The sequence below is a fragment of the Mauremys mutica genome, chromosome 21, assembly GCF_020497125.1.
Source record: "Mauremys mutica isolate MM-2020 ecotype Southern chromosome 21, ASM2049712v1, whole genome shotgun sequence".
Classification (NCBI taxonomy): Eukaryota; Metazoa; Chordata; order Testudines; family Geoemydidae; genus Mauremys; species Mauremys mutica.
The window spans coordinates 16,555,248-16,577,194 of NC_059092.1; the positions used below are offsets into that span (position 1 = coordinate 16,555,248).

Consider the following 21,947-nt stretch of genomic DNA (forward strand, 5'->3'; position numbering starts at 1 on the left):
TCCCGGTGGGAGCACTGATTTAAAACCCCGATCGCTCACTAACGCCTTTGAGCGTGAGCCAAAATGGTGCCTCAGCCATTTCTTTATTGAGGATCGGATATGAATTTTTAAACATGCACACCTCTCTGTACCCACCCGCCCATGTCTGAAACCCAGCATGTCCTCCTGGGAGATAGCTGGACATGAGACTAGGTGCTGGCTTTAACTGACCCTGTGTCTAAACACCCGGCATGCAGCTTTGAGAAGTTTCACGTCTCTGGTGGGGTCATCAGTACATGCCTTTAAATATTTGCTCCCGGCTTCAGTTTCTCCTGTCACGCTGGAAGAGCAAAGCCACCCTCCTGCCCCAGCTGGTTTGGTTTAGGGCCAGCACTGAACAGTACAAAGCCAGAGATCTGGGTTCTCCCGCGCAAGCTACCACAGAGGGCTGCATTATGGAAACGGGAAGCCGCACTCCTGGGCTGGAATTTCACCTCTCGTCGGTCTGTCTGTCCGGGATCTGTGCCACTTGCCTTGTAGCTGAGAGCTTGTGCTGTGCATAGAGCTGAGCGAAATCTTTTTGGCCAATGGAAATTGGTCCAAAAAATGCATCTTTCGGGGCACCAAAACTGTTCATGAATTTGGGTCGAATTTGGCGAATAGTTTTGGCCAAACAAAACCCTCGACTTTCTTTTCAGACGTGTCAACGTTTTCCGGAGCTGAAGAAGAGCGCTCTTTGTAAGCAGGAGCTTGTGTCTCTCACCAACAGAAGTTGGTCCATAAAAGATATGACCTCCCCATAGGGTTGCCAACTTTCTAATTGCACAAAACCGAATGCCCCTGCCCCACCCCCTGTCCCGCCCCATCCCAAAGCCCCACCCCTGCCATGCCCCTTCTCTGAGGCCCTGCCCCCACTCGCTCCATCCCCCCTCCCTCTGTCGCTCGCTCTCCCCCACCCTCACTCACTTTCACTGGGCTGGGGCAGGGGTTGGAGTGCGGGAGGGGGTGAGGACTCCAGCTGGGGGGGCAGGCTCTGGGGTGGGGCCAGGCATGAGGGGTTTGGGGTGCAGGAGGGGGCTCCGGGCTGGGGCAGAAGGTTGGTGTGTTGGGGGGGATAGGGGCAGTGGATTGGGGTGTGTGGGGTACGGGGTCCCGGCAGCGCTTACCGCAGCTCCCAGGAAGTGGCCACCAGGTCCGTGCAGCCCCTAGACACATGTTCGGCCAGAGAGGCTCCACGCGCTACCCTCGTGCCCGCAGGTGCCGCCCCCTCAGCTCCCATTGGTCACGGTTCCCAGCCAATGGGAGTTGCGGAGCTGGCACTCTGGCGCGAGGGCAGCACTTGGCGCTAGGGTAGGTAGAGAGCTACCGCCGCTGTGCTGCCGACTGGACTTTTAACGGCCCGGTTACCGTTACCGACTGGAGCCACCAGGGTCCCTTTTCGACAGGGCTTTCCGGTAAAAAAAGCAGATGCCTGGCAACTGTACTCCCCCACCTTGTCGCTCTAATACCCTAGGACTGACATGGCTACAACAACACTGCAAGCAATGTTTCATTTTGACATGTTCAAAATGAACCGTTTGGCTATTTTGTTTAGAAAATAGCCATTCCAAATGACATTCGAAACGTTTCATTCAGTGCAAACAAAATGTTTCAGTTTTCCCCTTTGGCGAGGAAGAACAGCGGGAAAATCATTTTTGGTTTGAAAGCAGCTGAACTTTTTTTTTCTGTTTTTCGGTTTGGCCACCAAACGGAGAACTCAATTATTTGCTCAGACCTGCAGGCTGACTAGAGGCAGCAGCTTTCCAGGGGTCAGTTGTAGTAAACCAAGCCCCCCATGCAGTATGGAGGAGTGAAATAATATCTGGGGCGGGGGGACACGAAAGGAGGAGATTAGGCCTTTCTAATGTGACGGCCGAAGCCCTTCCTTCCTCAGCGAGCTCTCACACTTACAGATCTGGTGCAAGGGCAGGGCTCTTTACAAAGGGGAGTGTTATCTTCATTTTTACAGATGGGGAAACTGAGGCACAGAAAGGCGGCGGCTTACCCCATGTCACACCGCAGAGCGCAGGCATCCTGACACCCACTGAACTGCACATGCTCCTTGATCTCAGAGTGGAACCCAGGAGTCCTGGTGTAACACCGACAGACCCCGGGCGTTAGGATCGAAGTTGGGACCACTGAAGCTTAGTGCATGAGCCTCTACTGCATGAGTTAAAAGCCACATGGCTACTAGCTAAGGCTGTAGCAGACTCATTAACGTCTAAGTGGTCTCAGTGCCACTAGCTGGGACAGACACACCCAGGAGGGTTACACTGGCTCCTTGTCCTGTGCTCTAGCCACTGGGCCATGTCCTACCAGAAATGATTCCAGCTTAGGCAGAATCTGGTGACTGGGCAGCACCAGAGGGAGAAGAGAAGAGCCAACCGCTCCTTAGTTTCTTTCTCTTCTGCTTCTCTGAAGTGTCCTGGGCCCGGTGAAAACAATCCTTGTGACATTTCCCCTTAATCTGCCTAACCCCCTGCCGGAGCACATGACGGCGCTGGTTTTATTTTTGTGCACTGAGCTGCAAGCGAGGGCCTCTGGAAAATGTGCTGTTCAGCAGGGCAGCCACAAAGGGAGAGGCCTGGTCTGGGCTCCAGTCAGTGGCCATCCTGGACATTAGGATACCCAGGGGGCAGGGTATCCTAATGGATAGAGCATTGGACTGAGACTCGGGAGATGTAGGTTCTAGTCCCAGCTCTGCTCTTAGCCTGCTGGGTGACCTTGGGCAGGTACTGTCCCCGCTCTGTGCCTCAGTTTCCCCATCTGTAAAATGGGGGAAATGATACCGACCTAGTTTCTCTAGTGCTAGGTAAGAGCTAGCTGCTGGAAGACAGCTAGGGTGGTTGTTAAGGCACAGACAGGGGAGTCAGCAGTCTTGAGGAGTATGACCTTGGGCAAGTCACTTTAACCTCCCTGTGCCTCAGTTTCCCCATTTAGTATAGTCACGTGATAGCCTCACAGCGCCCAGGTGAGATGGGTAATTTCGTTATAAAGCACTTTGAGCCCCCGGAGTGGATACGTTGGAGAAGTGTAAAGCATCGTTAATGTCTGTGTGATTCTAGGACCCTTACGCACACACCTGCCCTTCACCCTGCCCAGTGCCAGCAAATCACTGGCTCCATCTCCGTCCGCAGCTCTGGGGCCGCTGGGCCACTACTGGCCCTGAAGTCCTGCTTCTCCATTGCCCTTGCATGTCGGGGGGAACTGGCACCTGTGCAAAGTGCACTCCATGTGCACGGGTGTCAATGCAAGGAGCAAAATCAGTGGCACATCGGCCCCTGAATGCCCATCCTGCCCTCCCCTGCTCAGCTCCCCCTCATCCTGCAGCTCCCCCGCTGGCTTCCCAGCTCACCTAATGCCACGGCCACCGGGGAGTCTTCAACAGGAGACAACAGAGGAGGCAGCGAGACCTAGCGGGGCTCTGGGAGGGGGCTGGACGGGGCCCTGGCTGCATCACTTTGCTTAGGGCTCTGCAAACTGTCTTGTCAAGGGGGGATGCTGATACCTCAGCACTGGGCGTCGCCTCCACAATTTCTCCGCTACTGAGCCAAGGAGCGGCCAGGGAGTTCACCAGTGTCTCTTGCCTCATGATGTGATGCCAATGCTGGGCCCAGCTGCACCTAGTGTGGCTGCTCTTAATGAACAGGCCTAGCGCCCACCCCTGGAGGGCTCCAAAACCCAGGTGAGATTGGTCACCTGAATGAATGCGGAGGGGGCCAGTGCAGACTTGGTCTCTCTTCAGGGCTTAACTCACTTGCCTCCCCGGCGATTCAGAAGGGACGTCCACAACTCATGAAGGCTGTTGATACACTGGGGAGGATTCAGAGGAGAGCCATGAGGGGAGTGGTCCTGCTTTGAGCAGGGGGTTGGACTAGATACCTCCTGAGGTCCCTTCCAACCCTGAGATTCTATGAGACCGACGGAAGGATTGGAAAGCCCGCCTTAAACCCAGCCCAAGTCGCTCAGCTGAACAATTTACCAAGGGTCGTGGTGGCTTCTCCATCACTCACGATTTGTAGAGCGAGATGCGATAGGTTTCGAAAAGCTCTGCGCTGGGCATTATTTTAGGGATGGTCTCTGGCCCGTGCTGAACAGGAGGTCAGACTAGATGATCACTGTGGTCCCTTCTGGCTTTGCAACCTATAAATCTGTAAAATGGGTTTGTCACGTCCACTGAATATTGAGTTCCATGCAGATTGTTTTATTGTCCCTTCTGCCCGCTGCACCAGCCCTCAATTCTTATTTGCACTGCGGGGCTCAGGTGAGCAGGGATCTGACCAGATGTGTTGTGTTCCTAGGGATCTCTCTGGACGTCGACGCAGATCGCGACGGAGTGGTCGAAAAGAACAACCCGAGGAAGGTGAGTTTGCCTTTGGTTCCATCACCCTAGCATGTGTCAGCAGGGCGCTGCAGACTCCGACAGGCCTTTCCACGTGGGTTTTTTAAAGGATCCACTTGTTCCTGGCCCCTTAGGACACGTTGTGAAATGTGACTCCTGGGCCCGGGGGTGGAGCCTGGAATGAAATCGCTGTTCAATAAACGTGTGACTTTCCTTCCCTTAGAATCTGGGTCCGGCCCATGGTGCCCACGTACAGCCCGATGCAGGCACAGCCGGAGTCAATCGCAGTCAGCTGATGCAGGGTTTAAATTGCGCTTCAGGCTGATTGTTCTTCCCCACAGGAAGCTGGGGGCGGCAGAGTTAGAGAGACGCTATGTTGTTTTCCCCAGAGTAACAGCATCTGGCATAGGACCCAACGCCTCTGACACAGCCACTAGTGGCTGCACCCCCTACACAGGGCCGGCTTCCAGGAGCTGCCGATCATGTGGCTGAGGGGGAGCTACATCCTGTGCGGTAACACACTTGGATGCCTCTGCGAGGGGTAGATCCGGGTGGATTCGATGTTCTCACGCATTGTGACACATGAGGCAACCCTGTGTCTCTACCTCCATCTGTCTGGTGGCACATTCCTTGCTCCATTATAGACTGTTTCCATGACAGCGATATCTTTCTCAATGGTATTTTTTATATGTCATCTGTTGTCCTCTGCTTTCCCATCTTCCACCAAGTGGTATCCAGTCAGGGACTTGTCTAGGAATCTGGTGGTTTCGCATCAGTACAACATGGCCAGACCATTGAATCATTGTCCCTACAGGCGGTTGGCCAGTCCTTTGTAGCACATCAGCGTTAGTTACTTATATCCCATCAGTGGACACGGTGTATTCTCTGCAAGTATCTCTGATGGGATGGGTTACGTTTCCTGCTGTGGGCTTCGAGCATTTGCCAAGTTTCAGACGCATGTCACAGTGTAGGTATCACCGTGACGTCGTATAACTTTATCTTGTTTCTTGTGTGAATCGCCTTATTTTTTCAAATATTAGCCAGGCTCAAAAAAAGCACCATTTGCCTTTGCAACTCTTTATGGAGTTGGCCATCAGCACAGATTGTGATCCCAAGGTAGACAATCTCACTAACCATGCTGTATTCTATTCTGTCAATCACGTATATATCATCATTGCTAATTCCTCTTTCAACAATCCTGACTTTCATTTTCTTTTGGCTGATTGTTAGTCCTACTTTGGCAGCCTCACGCTTGCAATCGACAGGGGTCCTGTTCACGGCATCAGCATCTGTGTCCAACAGACCAATGTCACCTGCAAAGTCAAGAACTTGACGTTTTCCTCTGTTCCATATAACTCCTGTATCGTCTTTTGATGTTGCTCTTCACATCAGGTAATTCATCGTAATCAGGGCCGGCCAGAGGATTCCGGGGGTCTGGGGTCTTCGGCGGCGGGGGGCCCTTCCGTTCCGGGACCCGCCGCCGAAGTGCCCTGAAGACCCGCGGCGGGGGGCCCCCGCCGCTGAATTACCGCTGAAGTGGGACCCGCCGCTGAAGTGCAGCCCGGTCTTCGGCGGTAATTCGGCGGAGGGGGGGCCCCCACCGCGGGTCTTCGGGGCACTTCGGCGGCGGGTCCCGGAACGGAAGGGCCCCCCCGCTGCCAAATTACCACCGAAGACCAGGCTGAACTTCAGCGGCGGGTCCCGCTTCGGCGGTAATTCACCAGTGGGGGGGGCCTTCCGCCCTGGAGCGCAAGGACCGCCCCCCCCCCCGCCGGCGAAGACCGGGAGCGGAAGAAGCTCCTGGGCCCGGCCCCGCAAGAGTTTTCCGGGCCCCCCCGAGCGAGTGAAGGACACTGCTCCAGGGGCCCCGAAAAACTCTCGTGGGGGCTCCTGTGGGGCCCGGGGCCTGGGGCAAATTGCCCCTCTTGCCCCCTCCTCTGGGCGGCCCTGATCATAATCAAAATAATCAAGGATGTTAGGATTCAGTACTCCAGTGATTGGTCTCGCCACTTCCTCTCCATTTTGAACCTTTGTACTCATCTTGACCAGTGGCAGTATCTTTCTTGGAAGCCCATATTGTCACAAGATGTTCCATAGCGACTCTCTATGAATGTCATTGAAAGCTCTGGTGAAATCTATGACGTTCAAGACTAATCTTCTCTGGCAGGCTGGCCCTTTCTCAGTCAGTTCTCTCTCAAGGTAAAGATGTGATCTGCACACGATCTTTTCACTCGAAAGCCTGCTTGCTCATTACAGTTTTTCATCTATGACCAGTTGATGCTGCGCGGGACACCTGTCAATGGAATAGCCTGAGTGGAGAGAGGTGCAGTCCGAGGCCTGGATCCGCACCCACATAAATCGGCACAGCGCCACTGATTTCGACGGAGCTATGCTGATTTCAGTGGAGCTGTGCTGATTTCAGTGGAGCTGTGCTGATTTCAACGGAGCTATGCTGATTTGCATACATTGAGGATCTGGCTGAGGTCCTGAATTCCCGAAAGGAGCTAGGCACCTAAATCCCTGGTTTAGGTATCTCAGTCCCAGGGTGGGGACCACTCTGATGCACAGAATTCCTGCTGCAACCCTGGAGGTGCCTAAACTCGGCCCCTGAGTTTTTGCAAAGCTCCCTCAGTCTCTCCAGTGGGAGCTGTTGCACGGTGGATAAATAATTTAGAGTCATTGGAACAAAGGGACTGGCTCTTGGATCGCTCAGTGGTTAGAGCACTCAGCTGAGAAACAGTAGATCCCTGTTCAAAACTGCAGGTGGAGGGGACTCGAATCAGAGGTCGCCCACTTCCCAGATGGGTACCCTAATTACCCGTCTAAATGTTATGGGAGAAGGCCTCCTCTTCCCCTCCTCACAGCACGCTGGTTTGTGTACACTTGTCTGAGGGGCCCGATCTGGTATTCTTCCTAGGCAAGTTCCTCCTTGCGGTCCGAGGCCTGGATCCGCACCCACATAAATCGGCACAGCGCCACTGATTTCGACGGAGCTATGCTGATTTCAGTGGAGCTGTGCTGATTTCAGTGGAGCTGTGCTGATTTCAACGGAGCTATGCTGATTTGCATACATTGAGGATCTGGCTGAGGTCCTGAATTCCCGAAAGGAGCTAGGCACCTAAATCCCTGGTTTAGGTATCTCAGTCCCAGGGTGGGGACCACTCTAATGCACAGAATTCCTGCTGCAACCCTGGAGGTGCCTAAACTCGGCCCCTGAGTTTTTGCAAAGCTCCCTCAGTCTCTCCAGTGGGAGCTGTTGCACGGTGGATAAATAATTTAGAGTCATTGGAACAAAGGGACTGGCTCCTGGATCGCTCAGTGGTTAGAGCACTCAGCTGAGAAACAGTAGATCCCTGTTCAAAACTGCAGGTGGAGGGGACTCGAATCAGAGGTCGCCCACTTCCCAGATGGGTACCCTAATTACCCGTCTAAATGTTATGGGAGAAGGCCTCCTCTTCCCCTCCTCACAGCACGCTGGTTTGTGTACACTTGTCTGAGGGGCCTGATCTGGTATTCTTCCTAGGCAAGTTCCTCCTTGCGGTCTCCATGCAGCGCATGTGTAGTTCTCCAACTTGTTCAGAGGGCCCATCCTTTCATTAGCTAGAGATTCCCTTTCCCCCTCACACACCATTTTCCAGCACTGCAGAGCAGTTTTGGACCGGAAGGGATGATAAAGACAGATTGCTGCGGTGTCTGACAATTGTAGCATGGAGGAGAGTTTCTCTGCTCACCTAGGCTGCTTTGGGTTTTTGGAGAGGCTCTTACTAAAAGTGGCCTTCGATTTGTTTGGCACAAACTGGGGGCACATGTGTGCAGGCACCATTCTTATCAGTGAGGATTGAATGCACAGCCTCGAGCACTGAAACCACAGGCCTCCAACCCCAGGAGCTAAAGGAAGTGGGAACTGCCTCCTCCCTCCCAATGGGGTGTTAACTCTGAAGCATTGTGATGAGCCAAGCAGTGTTGACATTTACATGTTTCACCGCGTCCGCTAGTCACTAGGGTTGGACACTAGAGGGAGACATGGGAGCACCCACCCTAAGCCAGAGTGTTATATTTTCAGGGAACCTGGACATGGGGCCCAGATGGGCAAGGAGCCATCCTGCTGGTGAACTGCGACAAAGACAACCCTTTTATCTCTGGACTGGATTGCGACGATGAAAAAATATTCAGCAAAGAAGGTATAAGCAGACCCCTGTCCTTTATAACTCACAGTTGGGTTAACGCTCTTTGGGGAGTGTTGGTTTGTTTTTAAATGGCCTTTTCTTTGTTGCTAATAACGATGCAGGTTACCAAAGCAGGGAGAATTTTTAAAAGCTAATTGACCTTTCACTTTTCATGCTGCTGTCGCATTAAAGTTTGTAGACACTAACCCTGCATTTGGGTCCAAATTTGACCCTTCAGTGTCCTTTTAAAGTGATGTTCTATCCTGGAAAGCAACTACATCAGCATTGACTGTGGACTCAGCAGATCGGCATCCCATGTGTTTGGGGCAGGTCAGATCAGTTTAGGGATGAGTAAGTTTTACTTTGTTTAACAGCCCAGCCATGAGTGAGCTGGCTTCTCTTCTGGCTCCTGCATCACAAACAGAATCCTTAACTCAGTTCCAAGGGCAGGCCCAAATTCCCTTCTCGGTTTGTTACATCCGTGGGAGCCAGTTGCCTCGGTGAGGTTGCACAGGGGTAAGAGGACAGATCCTGAAGACAGTGGAAGTTACGCTGATACCACTATGGGCAGAATTTGGCCCGCAGAGTCTTTATGACAAGTGTCGATGCGAGAAAAGGAAAGAACCTGGCCAGACTTTCAGAGCCTGGGGGGAGTCTGTGTACAGAGCGCTCACTCCCCAGTTCTAAACCTCTGGTGATTGTTTCTCCAACATACGTGAAGATTCACAGGCCAGTAACACCAGGGAAGGGCAGCATCTCCCCTGCACGGCAACCAGAGAACTTGTGAAGAGCAGATGCAACTCGCTGGTTCCACTTACTCCAGTAATAACTGGCTGGTGTAATCAAGGGGGAGACCCCCCGTTACCTACCAGCCGCTGTAGCCCACATGTTGACCTACCCTTCACTTGTGCCTCGTTACACTGGAGAGATGTTACTGGTTTTATTTTACTGTTCAGCAGGCTTCTCTGTGAGCGAGCTACTGACAGTCTCCCTCTTATTACTGGCAGCTGTTTGCATCAGAAATGCTCAATTACGGCACTCAGGCAATGGAGCCATTGCCCAGGCTAAAGAGATTGGTCTGCCCCTGTGTGGTTCTCAGCCTTCGTTTTGGGGCTTGGCAGCAGGACGGTCGCGTGTGTGACCATGCGTCTCCAAACCAGGGGTCGGATGCCCACAGCAGTGCTTCCTAACGCAGCGCAGTAATGCTATGACCACCGCCTGCCTCTCCAGAGTCACCTGCGCAGAAGCAAGCGGTTTGTGAATTCTCTGAAACTCTGGGTGTCTACAACTGTCCTTTGCTATTGGTCTTTTCATGGATCACCTAGGGAAGGTGCTCTGGTTTTCCCAGTCTGACCCACGTACCCACCTCCATATGTTTCTTGTTCATTAATTTGCCACACACGGTTGTTAGTCGATAACTGTAATAACCTCGGAAGCGGTGACAATGCTGGATCTGATGTCCTGCCTTTATTTGCCTTTGTTGTTGTTTTTAGATTTGCGGGACATGTCTCGGATGATCTTGAGAACCGAAGGCCCCCAACGACTGCCTGCTGGGTATGAAATGGTTCTCTACATTCCTATGTCTGACTCTGACAAAGTAGGAGTCTTTTATGTGGAGAGTAAGTGGTTCCTCTTTTCTTTCTCTTCTCCTTCCCCGTTTCATGATGCTTTTTATCCTTCTCTGGTGCTGCAAACTCTTCTTTTCCTTTTCTCTTGTTTCCTGTATGCGCTTTGTTGAGGTTTTCCAGGCACACCCCTCCCACTAAAACAATCGACCCTTTGGGAATCACTCACCCAGCGGGCAGTAGTTCACTGTTCCAGCACTTCTCTGGTGGCTCCATCATTTCCCCCAGAATTTAAAGTTGACTGTCTTGTAAAAGAATACCTGATCCTGATCTTGCTCGGGCTGGTATCAATCAGGAGTCATTGGAGGTATACTAGTGACAGACTAGGCTGCCGCCCTAGGCTTCTAGCGTTATAGTAGCAAAGATAGCCTTCCCAATGTGGACCCTGAAGCCATGCTGTCTGTCCGATACTAGAGATGTGCCTGTCTCAAAGAGATGTGACAGAAACAACAGCTCTGGCAAGTGGGAAGTGCCTCCTCCCTCCCAATGGGGTGTTAACTCTGAAGCATTGTGATGAGCCAAGCAGTGTTAACGTTTACATGTTTCACCGCGTCCGCTAGTTAATTTAGCAAAGCTATTCGACTTCTCTCAGTCTGTGGGTGGAGTTTGGGAACAGTCCCTTCCTGTCTCTGCCTCCATCTGACATATTGGGAGCAAAAGCAGGACAAGATGTTTTGTTTCCTGGGATCTCATGTCTGCTTTCCCTGAGGGTGGATTTCGTCCTCAAAGAAAGTGAGGGCCTGGGGATGAAGGTCTGTGTAAGATTCCCCCGCACCCCGCTGCTCGTACCCTGTAATCTCAAGCTGTAGCACTGCTGTTGTCCGAGTCAGGGCTGGAACCCTCACCATGCCAAGTTGATCTACTAGAGACTAGGGTTACTGTTATTTCACAAAAACAACAAGGAGTCCAGCGGCACCTTAAAGACTAACAGATTTATTTGGGCATAAGCTCTCATGGGTAAAAAAAGCCTCACGTCTTCAGACTATATTTCACACTTTCTATGGTGTTCATGGTGCTTTACATGTGTGCATGGTGCTTTACACAGCAAGGAGACACACTGACCTTGTCCCAGTCTAAGCTGATCACAAGACAAACCATTGTGGGTAATAACAGGCAATGGGGGATAGACAGACGGAGGAATGGACTCAGAATCAGGTTATGGGGTCCTTGGGTGACCAGGTTTGTATTATGTTTATTCTTAGAGGGTTTTGTTTGTTTTCTAAGGCAAACGTGTGTGCACGGTTGGTTCCTACTGAATAACCAGCATGCTTTGCTATAGCCCGGGGTGGCCAAACTGCAGCTCGCAAGCCACATGCTGCTCTTTTACAGTTAAAGTGCGGCTTGCAGAGCCCCCCCAACTCCCAGCCTCGGTGGGGAGCTTGGGGCTTCTGCCATACGGTGGTGGAACTAGGAGCTTCTGCCCAATGGAGAGGGGGGTCTCGGCGCTTCTGCCCCACAGGAGGCACCTGCCGGGGCTTGGGACAGAATCTTTAGCCCCACCACCCCACTACAGGGCGATAACCCAGGCAGGCGCACCCCATAGGTCCGAAGCCCCAGTAGGCACTCCTGGATCTTGAACTTCTGAAGATTATCATATGCAGCTCAGAAAGCTTGGCTACCCCTGCTGCAGCCTTTGGGTGCTGTTGGGCAGTCTCCCATCTACTTGAATAACCAGGCTCTGTGCCGCTTAGCTTAGGAGAATTGAGTGGATCGTAGCATAAGGCACCACCCACCCAGCTGACCCTCTTTACCTGTGCTAGCACCTTATCATTCGATGAGCAATCCTGCAGTGACAGGACTGTATCTCCCATTGTCACACAGACGGGGCAATGCCCGCTGGGCGTGCTCTGCTTAACGCTGCCAACGACCTTCACTTCCTGTTGGAGCTGGGAAGTGGTGAGGCCTTTCCCCCCAGGGACGTATTCTGCCTTAGCTCAGTGCAATGCAGAGCCGGCGTCCACCAGGCCAACTACCTGCCCACCATTGAGAGCTGCCAGGGAGTGAATGGATGAGTGATGAGTTGATCCCGCTCCCTTGCCAAAATTCCACTCTGATTCCCCTGCCAGCTCCCATTGATGCGAGCACTGGTGAGCTCTCTGTGTTCTCCCTCTGGACATTAATTTAACACGGCGTGTTACAGAGAGCAGGGCCGTCAGCATCTCTGGCGAGTGCCTTTGTCCTAATGTTTCTCCCAGAGCCGGCCCTTCATACCAGGGCAGTGCAGTCAGTTGCAGATGCCAGAGCATGTTTGACTTGGGATTTAGGCTGATTTATAAAAAAAAATAAATCAGTGTCTGCATATGATTGGGTTCCAATTAACAGCCAACGAGAGACTTATCTACCAGATCTTTAACTGCCACGAGCCATATCACCCAGATGAAATTTTATTAGATTGGGAGAAATAATCTAGCAAAGAGGCTTTAAGAAAATCGTTGCCAGGAAAACAACAAGGAGTCCGGCGGCACCTTAAAGACTAACAGATTTATTTGGGCATAAGCTTTCGTGGGTAAAAAACCCACTTCTTCAGATGTTGCTATTGTGGATACAGACTAACACGGCTACCCCCTGATACCTGATTGCCAGGAAAAAGTCTCACCATGATACTCCCTTTTAGGTAGCACGTTTTCATGCATAGATCTTAAAGTGCTTTACAAAGAAGGTCAGTATGAAGATCACTCTTTTACAGATGGAGAAACTGAGGCACAGAGAGGGGCTGCAACATACAACAAGTCAGTGAAAGAGCCAGGAGGAGAGCCCAGGGCTTCTGAGTGCTAGCCTAGTGCTCGAGCCACAAGGCGATGCGGCTTCCTTCTCAGAGCTTTCGTCCATTGGGACCTTGCTAGAAAGCCAGCGCCTGTCCATTAAAACAGGACACGTGCATTCTGTTTGAAATGCTTGTCCTGGCTGACCTCAAATTCTCTGATGCTTCTGAGTAGTTCAGACATGGAGTGAAACTGGCACAGGTGTTTCGCAGGGTGTTGAGTTTCTTCTGTGTGCATTAGAATCATTTCAAAACAATTTAACAATATAATACGTGAAAGGAAATCTACAGTGTTTTCAAGGCTGGCTCGTTGCGCTTAAACGTGCAGTTTTTAAGCACCCTTTCTGGGACACAGGATTTATCCAATCTTTATTATCATTTTTATTTGCTTTAAGGTAAGGCCACTGTGCTGGGGCATACATGTAATGAGTTAGCCGCTGGCCCAAAAGAGAGGATTATTATTCCTATTTTAGCAATGGCGAATTGAGAAGTTAAGTGAGTCTTCCCAGGAGACACAGTGAAGCTGTGGCAGAACTGGGATTTGATCTGAGTAGAGCTGGGCAAATCACTGTTTTTTTTGATTCGGTGGCCGAAACCGACCCCCCTCCCCCAAAATTGTTTCGGGTTGAACAAAACATTTCGTTTCCGCCTAGGGCATTTGTTCTCGTTTGTTCCTTAAATCTAGCTGCCTTTCTAAATGCAACGTTGTGTTGAAATGTATCGTTTTGCAAACAAAATGTTTCAAGGTGACCTGAAGGTGCCTTTTTTGGTGACTAATGTATTCAGCGAAAAAAAAATTCACCCAACTCTAGGGCCAGTGCCGTAACCACAGGGCCATGCTTCCTCTCTCTACGGCTCAGTCCAAGATTCCATAACTGGCTCACCGTGGTTGGCTTCAGTGTCCGGATGCCAGGTGGGACTGATGGGCCTGTGATATACAGGAGAGACCAGCTGATCTGGCAGTCCCTTCTGGCCTTAAACTCAGTGACGCTATAAGAGAATGATCCTAAATACCTGCAAGGACAAAATGCACACCCTGGTCGCAGTGAATTAAGGAGTAGCCACAGCGGCTTCTCCTGCGCAGAGGAGGTTCTAAAACTCCATTTGGTGGTGTCATCTGGGACCAAGCCTGAAACGTCGCTGGGATGCGGCTTTGATCCTGCCTTTGAGAGGCCACAGAGCACAATCAAAACCCTGGAACACAAAGTGCCTCTAAAACCTGGCAGGCGCAATGCTGAAAGAACAGTTAAAACAGAGATGGGGTTTTTAAAAAAAAAAATCGTTCTCTGCAGCTTGTGGGAAAACGTCTGTATGAGGCTGGAGCGTGTCAGCACATGATCACACCACCACTCTCAAGGGCGCGGAGAGCCCTGCCGCTATGGGACTGAAATCAAAGAACTTGGCAAGATTGTGTGGAGCCATTCCCTTAGCTCAAATGACAGTGCACTGGCCTGGAGTGCTGGATACTTGGGCTCCTAACCCCTCCACTTAATTAACTTATTAACTGGCTATTTAAAAGACAAGCGACAGTCTCTGGTTGTATCTGTGGCGCACAGGGATTTACTCCTGGGGGAATTCTGCGCCACAAAATTAAAAATTCTGCGCACAATATTTTAAAATTCTGCATATTTGATTTGTCAAAATAACACAATATAATCACGCCAGTTTCAGTTATTTCAAAATACCTGTCAGCAAGTATGTCTGTAACAATACAGACAAAAAAAAAATTCAGGAAGTAGCTTTCTTACTAGGCATATTAATACAGAACTTTGAGTTCATTTAATACAGAAATGTATTTCCTGCACCCCTCAGAAGCAGTGCAAGGGCGTGGGGGAGTCGGGGTAATGGAGGAGCTGAGGGAGAAGGAAGTAGTTACTGGGAAGAAGCCTGAGAGTGAACCAGGACGGTTGTTGGGTGTGGGTGGGAGTAGCATGGAACAGGGTTTTGGGGTGGGGAGGGGATTGTTAGGGAGTTGAGGAGCCTCCCCCATGCAGACCCCTAGCCTCTCCCATTCAGTATGGCACATCTGCCCTTGTCCTCATGTGATCCTGCATCCCCACTCCCCTGTCCCCATGTGGCCCTGCAGCCCCGTCTCTACCCCATCCCCATGTATCCCTGCACCCCCCTGTCCCCATGTGGCTCTGCAGACCCCTGCCATTCAGCCCCTGGCTCAATGCTGTCACCCCAATAGCTCTTGAGCCTGCACCCTAGTGTGTCCCCCCACTAGCCCTTCTGAACCCCATTCTGTGTTCCCCCTGCAGCCCTGGGTGCCCCACTCTGTCTGTCCCATGCCACCTCACCTGGCCCCACTGTGAGGACTGCAGCCTCTCTGCTGGCACCCCAGAAGCCTCTGCTGGGCAAAAGGTGTAACTGCAGCATCTCTCCAGTAGAATCTATATTCTGCGGAGAAAAAGAATCTGTGGGGGACATGAATTCTTTGTGACTGCCGTGGTGCAGAATTCCTTCAGGAGTAGCAATCGGTCTCAAATTATGGCCTGGAGCCACCAGCGATCCCCCGAGTGTTGCCATGCGGGTCATAGAACTAAAGATGCAAGCATGGACCTCTTAAGGGTGAGAGTGGAAGGGAGCCCCACAAAATTACATAGCTGGAGAGAATGTGCTACAGGAAAGTCCCATTTTTCTAAACATTCCTTCTCCCCCACACCCTTTTTTCTTCTAGATCCTTTCTTTGGTCAGCGTTACATCCATGTCCTGGGTAGGAGAAAGCTTTATCATGTGGTGAAATACACAGGTGGATCTGCAGAGCTGGAGTTCTTCGTGGAGGGTCTCCGCTTCCCAGATGACACCTTCCCTGGGCTGGTCTCCATCAACATCAGCCTTCTAGAGTCATTAACTGAGGTTGTTGGGCATGGTAGGGAGGGGAGGGTATGATGTCACCTGGGAACAGGATGTTTAATTGCATGGGCTTAGCCACACTGCGGACGTAGCAAGCTGTGAAATATCAGTCGACTGGCATGATGCATCCTTAGGTAACTCAGCTGACATCAGGGAGATTAATTTATTTCAGTAACCATTGGAAGCCCAAGAACAGGTCAAATGTGCTAAACCCAGGGATGTTTGTGAATTACATTTCCTTCCAGATGCACTCTTGTGCCACTCTTGTCTTACAATAATCATTGCATGGGGCCTGGATGTCTCAAGGAATCAGTTATGGGATATTGAGTCTTTAGCCTTTAAGTTGCTCATTCAAATCCAGTCCAAGTTGGTAGGGCCTGAAAGGTGTTACACAGACTTTTCAGAGTCCCATATGAAGTGTGTTTGGTGAGTCTCAGTTCAGGTTTTCATGAATAGACTCCATATCACATGTGTCACCATAGTTGGCACTGGTTGGCTCCCTCACTGGCAGCCTCACCAGAGAGGCCAAGGAGTGACTGGGCCATAGACATTAAGTCACTGTTATCCCAGCCTTGAAGTGATCATTCTAACCGAGCGTTAAAGCACATTGGGTGGACAGCTTGTGGATATCACTTTAGACCATAGCCTTTCACCGTGTATCATCATTTATCCCCCAGATAAAGCAGTCGCAAAATGCTACCAAATCAGGGTTTGATTCTGACCACTACCCCCCAGGTAAATCAGGAGCACTTCCACTGGAGTCTTGCCAGTGCAAAACGGGCGTGGGTGAGATCAGAATCAGCCCCCAAGAATTCTTGGCATCCTCACACCAGCGGCAGAGTTCTGCAGTCACTTTGCATAAGTGACGATACAAGGTGGGGACGAATCAGGTTTTCAGTCTCCAAGGCTGCTGTGTCCTTCAGGACTAAATTCTCACCTGGGCAAAGCAAATAATGTCTCTGCAAAGCAAAGGGTTAAATGTGTAAATGTAACGTAATGAAATCTGTGGTGGGGAGGGGAGCCTGCACCGGTTCTTAACGCTCTGCTGTATGAGTGTTTCTATTTTAGAGGGAATGATGATCCATGCCAAGACCACAAGGGATTTAATGTTCCATGTCTCAGTGGGGTTCCGACAGGAGTGGAGGGAAATACATAACCTCTCTCTCCAGGGGCTGCACCCCAGCAGTAAACTCCTCCTCCCACCCTCCCTTTGAGATTTACAGGCATTCAGGTTAATTTGGGGTCTCCCCCAGCTGGGGCCAGCTAGAAGCTGGTGCGAGCCATCGTCTTCCCCATTAGAGCTGTTATGTAACAGAAGAAGGAGCTGGTGATGTTAAAGCTCAACACGTCACTTAGCACATCTAATGTGCCAACTTTAAATTGGCCCGGGCCTAAGATATTTATTTCAAAGACCTTTTTTTGTTTTAAGTTGTCAGTGTCTTTTTGGAGCATGCTGCACCTGCTTTCCGCTCATTTCAAGTGAGCTGAATTTTATGGAGACACAGACCATCTAATGAAACTTTACCTACTGCCGACAGGCTCAGCCTTTCTCCGAGATCAGAGTGTGCCGCTGCATGTAATATGACATGCATAGGGGGTTGGCGCTGTGATCTCCCCGCTAGGACCTGGCTGGGATGATGGGGTTGGTCCTGCTCTGAGCAGGGGGTTGGACTAGATGACCTCCTGAGGTCTCTTCCAACCCTGATCTTCTATGATTCAGTGACGTCACTGCTCACACAATTTGGTTACAGAACACAGCAATCGTGGGTGTCTTTCTGCCAGGAGGTTAGTAGAGAAGCATGAGGTTAATTCCACTAGGGATGTAAAATGTTAACTGGTTAACCTCTTACCAGGTAAGCATTAGTTTTACCAGTTAACCTGCCTTAACTGTTAACCCCTGGGCCGGCCAGCCCGCCAACCCCAGCAGCCAGTTGGAGTACCCCAGCCGCACCTGCCAGCCGGATCGGCCCCAGCCGGCCCTTTAATCGGTTAACCATTTAACCAAAATATTTGTAATCGTTTAAATGTTTACCTTTTTAAACGATATTTACATTCCCAAATTCCACTGTTTTAAACGATATCTACATCCTAAATTCCACTGCCTACATTCCAATTTGGGCAAATCTGAGGTGCCGCAAGCCAGCTGGACCTGGGAAATCTATCCCTAGGAATGTGCACGTCCCCAGAATCTCAGTACCCAGACAATATCAGTGCAGAGCGTACTGTATCTGCATAACACAAATAAGCAGCCACCTATGGGTTAAGGAATCCCTAGAGTGCAACATAAGATCCCAAATTAAAAGGATACCCATGACATCCCTGCATCTCTTCACCTCACAGCAAATCTATTGGCCTCATCTCAGTCATTCAGCTTTCCACTGCTTTTGCTTTATGGCTGTGTTGATCCTTCCAACTTCCGGGTTACATTAGGACACTTTTCCACAGTTACTCCATGGTTCCCAGAAATAGGGTCCACAGGAGCCACGGAGAACATTCTGAGATAGTCCTGCGGCCAGATCTGCAGCTCGTGTAAATCAGCATAGCCCTCTGGAAGCCAATAGAGCTGTGCCAATGTACACCAGCTGTGGATCTGGCCCACTGACTCCTCAGGGTCAGAAGTGGGCCTCATCTCACTGTACCGAGGTGGGGTTGAGTGAATTACTCTGAACCTATCCCTAGCAGATGTCTCTCAACTCTGGGAGTAAGAGTTCAGCACTCAGCAAATCTTGGTTGACCTGTTCAACTGCCTGTTTCACCCGCGGCCGTAGGAACGCCGACCTATACATCCATTGTCTACCCTTTCTGTTTACCCACCCGTGCATTGTTACCATTGAGCTTTGCAGCCCTATGAACGTGCTTATTGTGTGCGATGTTCTGCTTCCCCTCCAGGGGATTCCACGGGCTCCGATTTTCATAGACACGGTAGTTTTCCGAGTTGCTCCGTGGATAATGACTCCAAACACCTTGGCACCGGTCAACGTTTTTGTATGCAGGTAAAGAGCCAGTGAAGACGCCTCCCTATACACATGCCAGCTTGTTGCTGGCATGACCACGCATGTCTTGGGACACGAATGATTGCAGGGCATGGTGCAGGTGCAGGCACCGTGCCAACAGATTTTGTTGCTCTGTGCCTGTCTATATACCCTATTAGAAACCCAACCTTCTAAAGACGAGCTGAGAGTAGTCCCATTGATTTGTTAATCTATTAAGTATTGAGAGTCAGGATGGCCAGACTCAACCAGCTGATTCAAAGTTAAGGATGATGGGAGCTCCAGTACAAAGTTAAGGAACACTCATGATGGGAGCGCCAGTAGAAAGTATTGCACAACACTTTTGTTATTATGAGGAACTACTGGACTTCATTCATTCCTGCTTTTTCCAACATTTCCTGCTGCAATTCCACTGAAGTTGAGTTACGCCAGGGATGATCCACTCAATTGACTATATAAAGTCAAAGGAGGTTAGAAATACTGGCGTTGTCGGACCGTAAACCTATTGTCGTGTCCAACTGGTAAGGAATTTGTGCATGGTTATTACTGGAGCTGTGCAAATATCATCAAAAATGTTCTGAAATGTTCCAGGGCCATTCCCAGCCCAGAACTGTTTGTGCGTGGAGACAATAACCATAGTCCCATTAAAAAATGTGTGAGATTTCAAACATCATGTGTTTTCAGTAGGAAATGAATTTTCATCTGAAAGCAACTTGAAATCTTGATGTGTCCTCTCTCAAGAACAGGTCTATGTAAGAGTGAAGTCTAGCTGAGGAAAGGTATAACACGATCCAGTGGCTGAAAGCTGAATCATTGTGATCAGCTAGTAGTACTCGTAGATCGAGAAGTCCCCCCCCTTAATCTTCCCTTTGTTACGCTAAATAGATAGAGCTCTTTGAATCGATCACTGTAAGGCAGGTTTTCTCATCCTGGAGATCGTCCCAGTATGGCAGAGTTCCCAGCCCAAAATCTAAACCCATCCATCGGAACCCAGCTCGGCAAGATGCTCCCAACAGCAGTCTGCTGCTTCAGCAGCCTAGCCCTATAGCTGTGGCCAGATTCATACACGTCACCTCCAGAGCCTTACCACCGACAGTATTTAACTCCCAGCTTCCAGTAAGAGTTTGGAAGGGTATATTTGCCAGGGACAATTCACTTTCGAAGGCCTGGGAAGAGGAATGTAATTTTCGGCCCCCTCTCCATTCTGTGAGCTTCCCCCCCTTCCAATGGCTTCGCCTTTCCCTTTGTTTTCACAGTGTGAAGGATAATTATCTTTTCCTGAAGGAGGTGAAGAGCTTGGTGAGCAAAGCCAGTTGCGACCTGAAGGTCTGCTTTGGGTACATGAATCGTGGAGACCGCTGGATGCAGGTGAGGTGGGGTGGGAGATGGTGGCCGATACAAAGGCTTTTCCTTCCTTTAGTACGTTAAACAATTCCAGTGTTAAAACCTGCCCGCCATAAGCCGTCGTTAAGTAAGGTTGGTTTGTGTTAGTCTCCATGGCAGGGCTTGCCCAGTCTGGCTTCAGACGCTGCCTCAGTTTCCCCTTCCTTAGAGCTCTCCCTCCAGACTCCGTCCTTTGCTGGGACTTCTCACCTCCTGCTCCTTGCAGGTCTCTCTCTCCCAGGCTTCAACCTGGGAGCTCCAGAGAGTTCTCATCTGCTCTCTTCCCAGGAGCCTCATCGTCTCCTTGGCATCACGCGCCTTCCTAAAGGCCGGCTGCCCTTATACCTCCCAACAGGCCTAGTTCACTCACATGACATCCTTGTCACGTGATCCCCTAAACTCGTGTCCGTCACCTGGGGAGCTGGGCAAAGCCTGGCACGGATGCAGCTGAGCCCCCACCCCTTAAAGGGCCACCTCACCAGAGACTGAATCATATAAACTACGAAGCTTCGCTTGATGATGGTCAGTTCCTTATTGGCATGACTGTCGCCTTTAGGAGCCCCGCTGATGGACAGGGCCCCGTTCTACACAGTGGTGTAGAAACACTGAACACAAAGAGGGTCCCTGCCCCGGAGAGCTTACATCTCTGCTTTGGGTAGGGCACTCTGGGGATGGGGGGGAGGGGGCTCTGAGTCCTAACCGAGGTTTGCTGGCAGATCTGTTCCGGGGGCTGCACGGCTGGATTGAGGGGCTCTGTCCAAGTGGGGAGGAAGGCTTGCACAAAACACCTGGCTGGAATTAGGGGCGCCCCACTTCTGAAAGCCAGACACTTGTCTCCATGCGTCGAGGCCCCCCAAATGAGCAGACGCTTGTGAAAATTTAACTCTTCCCCTCTCTGCACCCCTCTCCCCATCTGTGAAATGGAGCCGATAGTCGCCAACAGGAGCTTGGGTGAAAGGCTCTCAGGCCCACATCCTCCACAGTAACTAGCTGCCTAATTCCTATTGAAATCAGTGGAAGTTGGGTGCCTAAATACCTTTGAGGGTCTGGGCCTCAGTCAGTGCTGAGTATAGGGTGCCCACCCATCCCAGATTGGGTGGGACAGTCCCGAAATGCAGAGTCCTAGTCCCGGTCCCGGGTTGAATGACCCCAGGACAGCATGTGTCCCGGATTCCCTGCCGCACCGCGCCTGCCCGAGGCTCAGGGGCAGTGCCAGCCTCTTCCTGGTGGGGAGGGGACTGAGGTGCAGGGCCGGCTCCAGCTTTTTTGCCACCCCAAGCAGCAAAGAAAAAAAAAACAAAAATGATTGAGCTGCCGCCGAAGTGCCGCCGAGGATGACGAGAGGGAATGAAGGACCCGCTCCCGAATTGCCGCCCCAACTACGGACGTGCCGCCCCTTTCTACTGGCCGCCCCAGGCACCTGCTTCCTTCACTGGTGCCTGGAGCCGGCCCTGCTGAGGCGGGCCGAAGCCGCTGTCACCATGAGACCCCGCCCCCTGCTTCTCCTCTCCCCCCCCCACCCAAGGACCCGCCCCGGCGAGCCCAGAAGCCGGAGCCAGGCAGTAGTAAGAGCTGCCCAGGGAACCCAGGCCACTGTGTGGAGCCCGGGGGGTGGCATGCCCCGGCGGGTGGGGACACAGGCTGGGGAGAGTCTGGGACTTCAGGGCTCCCCACATCAGCCCGTGCTCCCTGGGAGACTCTTACACGACCCGGTTCCAGCTTCTGGCCTGGCCAGGGGGTGGGGCCTCAGGGGAAGAGGAGGAGTGGGGGCGAGGCACCTGCATGGGTCCTGCTTTTGAAAGGGTG

General features: G+C 51.3%; 1 protein-coding gene across 6 annotated transcripts in view; it reads left to right on the forward strand.

The window, feature by feature from the left end:
• The window catches only part of LOC123354232 (protein-arginine deiminase type-2-like), a 162,121-nt gene that overhangs the window by 116,756 nt on the left and 23,418 nt on the right, over window positions 1–21,947 (forward strand). For 5 of the 6 annotated variants that reach the window (XM_044996054.1, XM_044996053.1, XM_044996055.1 and 2 more), the window contains 6 exons: window positions 4,320–4,381; window positions 8,424–8,541; window positions 10,020–10,145; window positions 15,593–15,771; window positions 18,658–18,761; window positions 20,015–20,126. In XM_044996054.1, the coding sequence (XP_044851989.1) occupies window positions 4,320–4,381; window positions 8,424–8,541; window positions 10,020–10,145; window positions 15,593–15,771; window positions 18,658–18,761; window positions 20,015–20,126 (701 nt within the window). The remainder of the gene's footprint in view (window positions 1–4,319; window positions 4,382–8,423; window positions 8,542–10,019; window positions 10,146–15,592; window positions 15,772–18,657; window positions 18,762–20,014; window positions 20,127–21,947) is intronic. The other variant, XM_044996052.1, reaches the window with a different exon arrangement.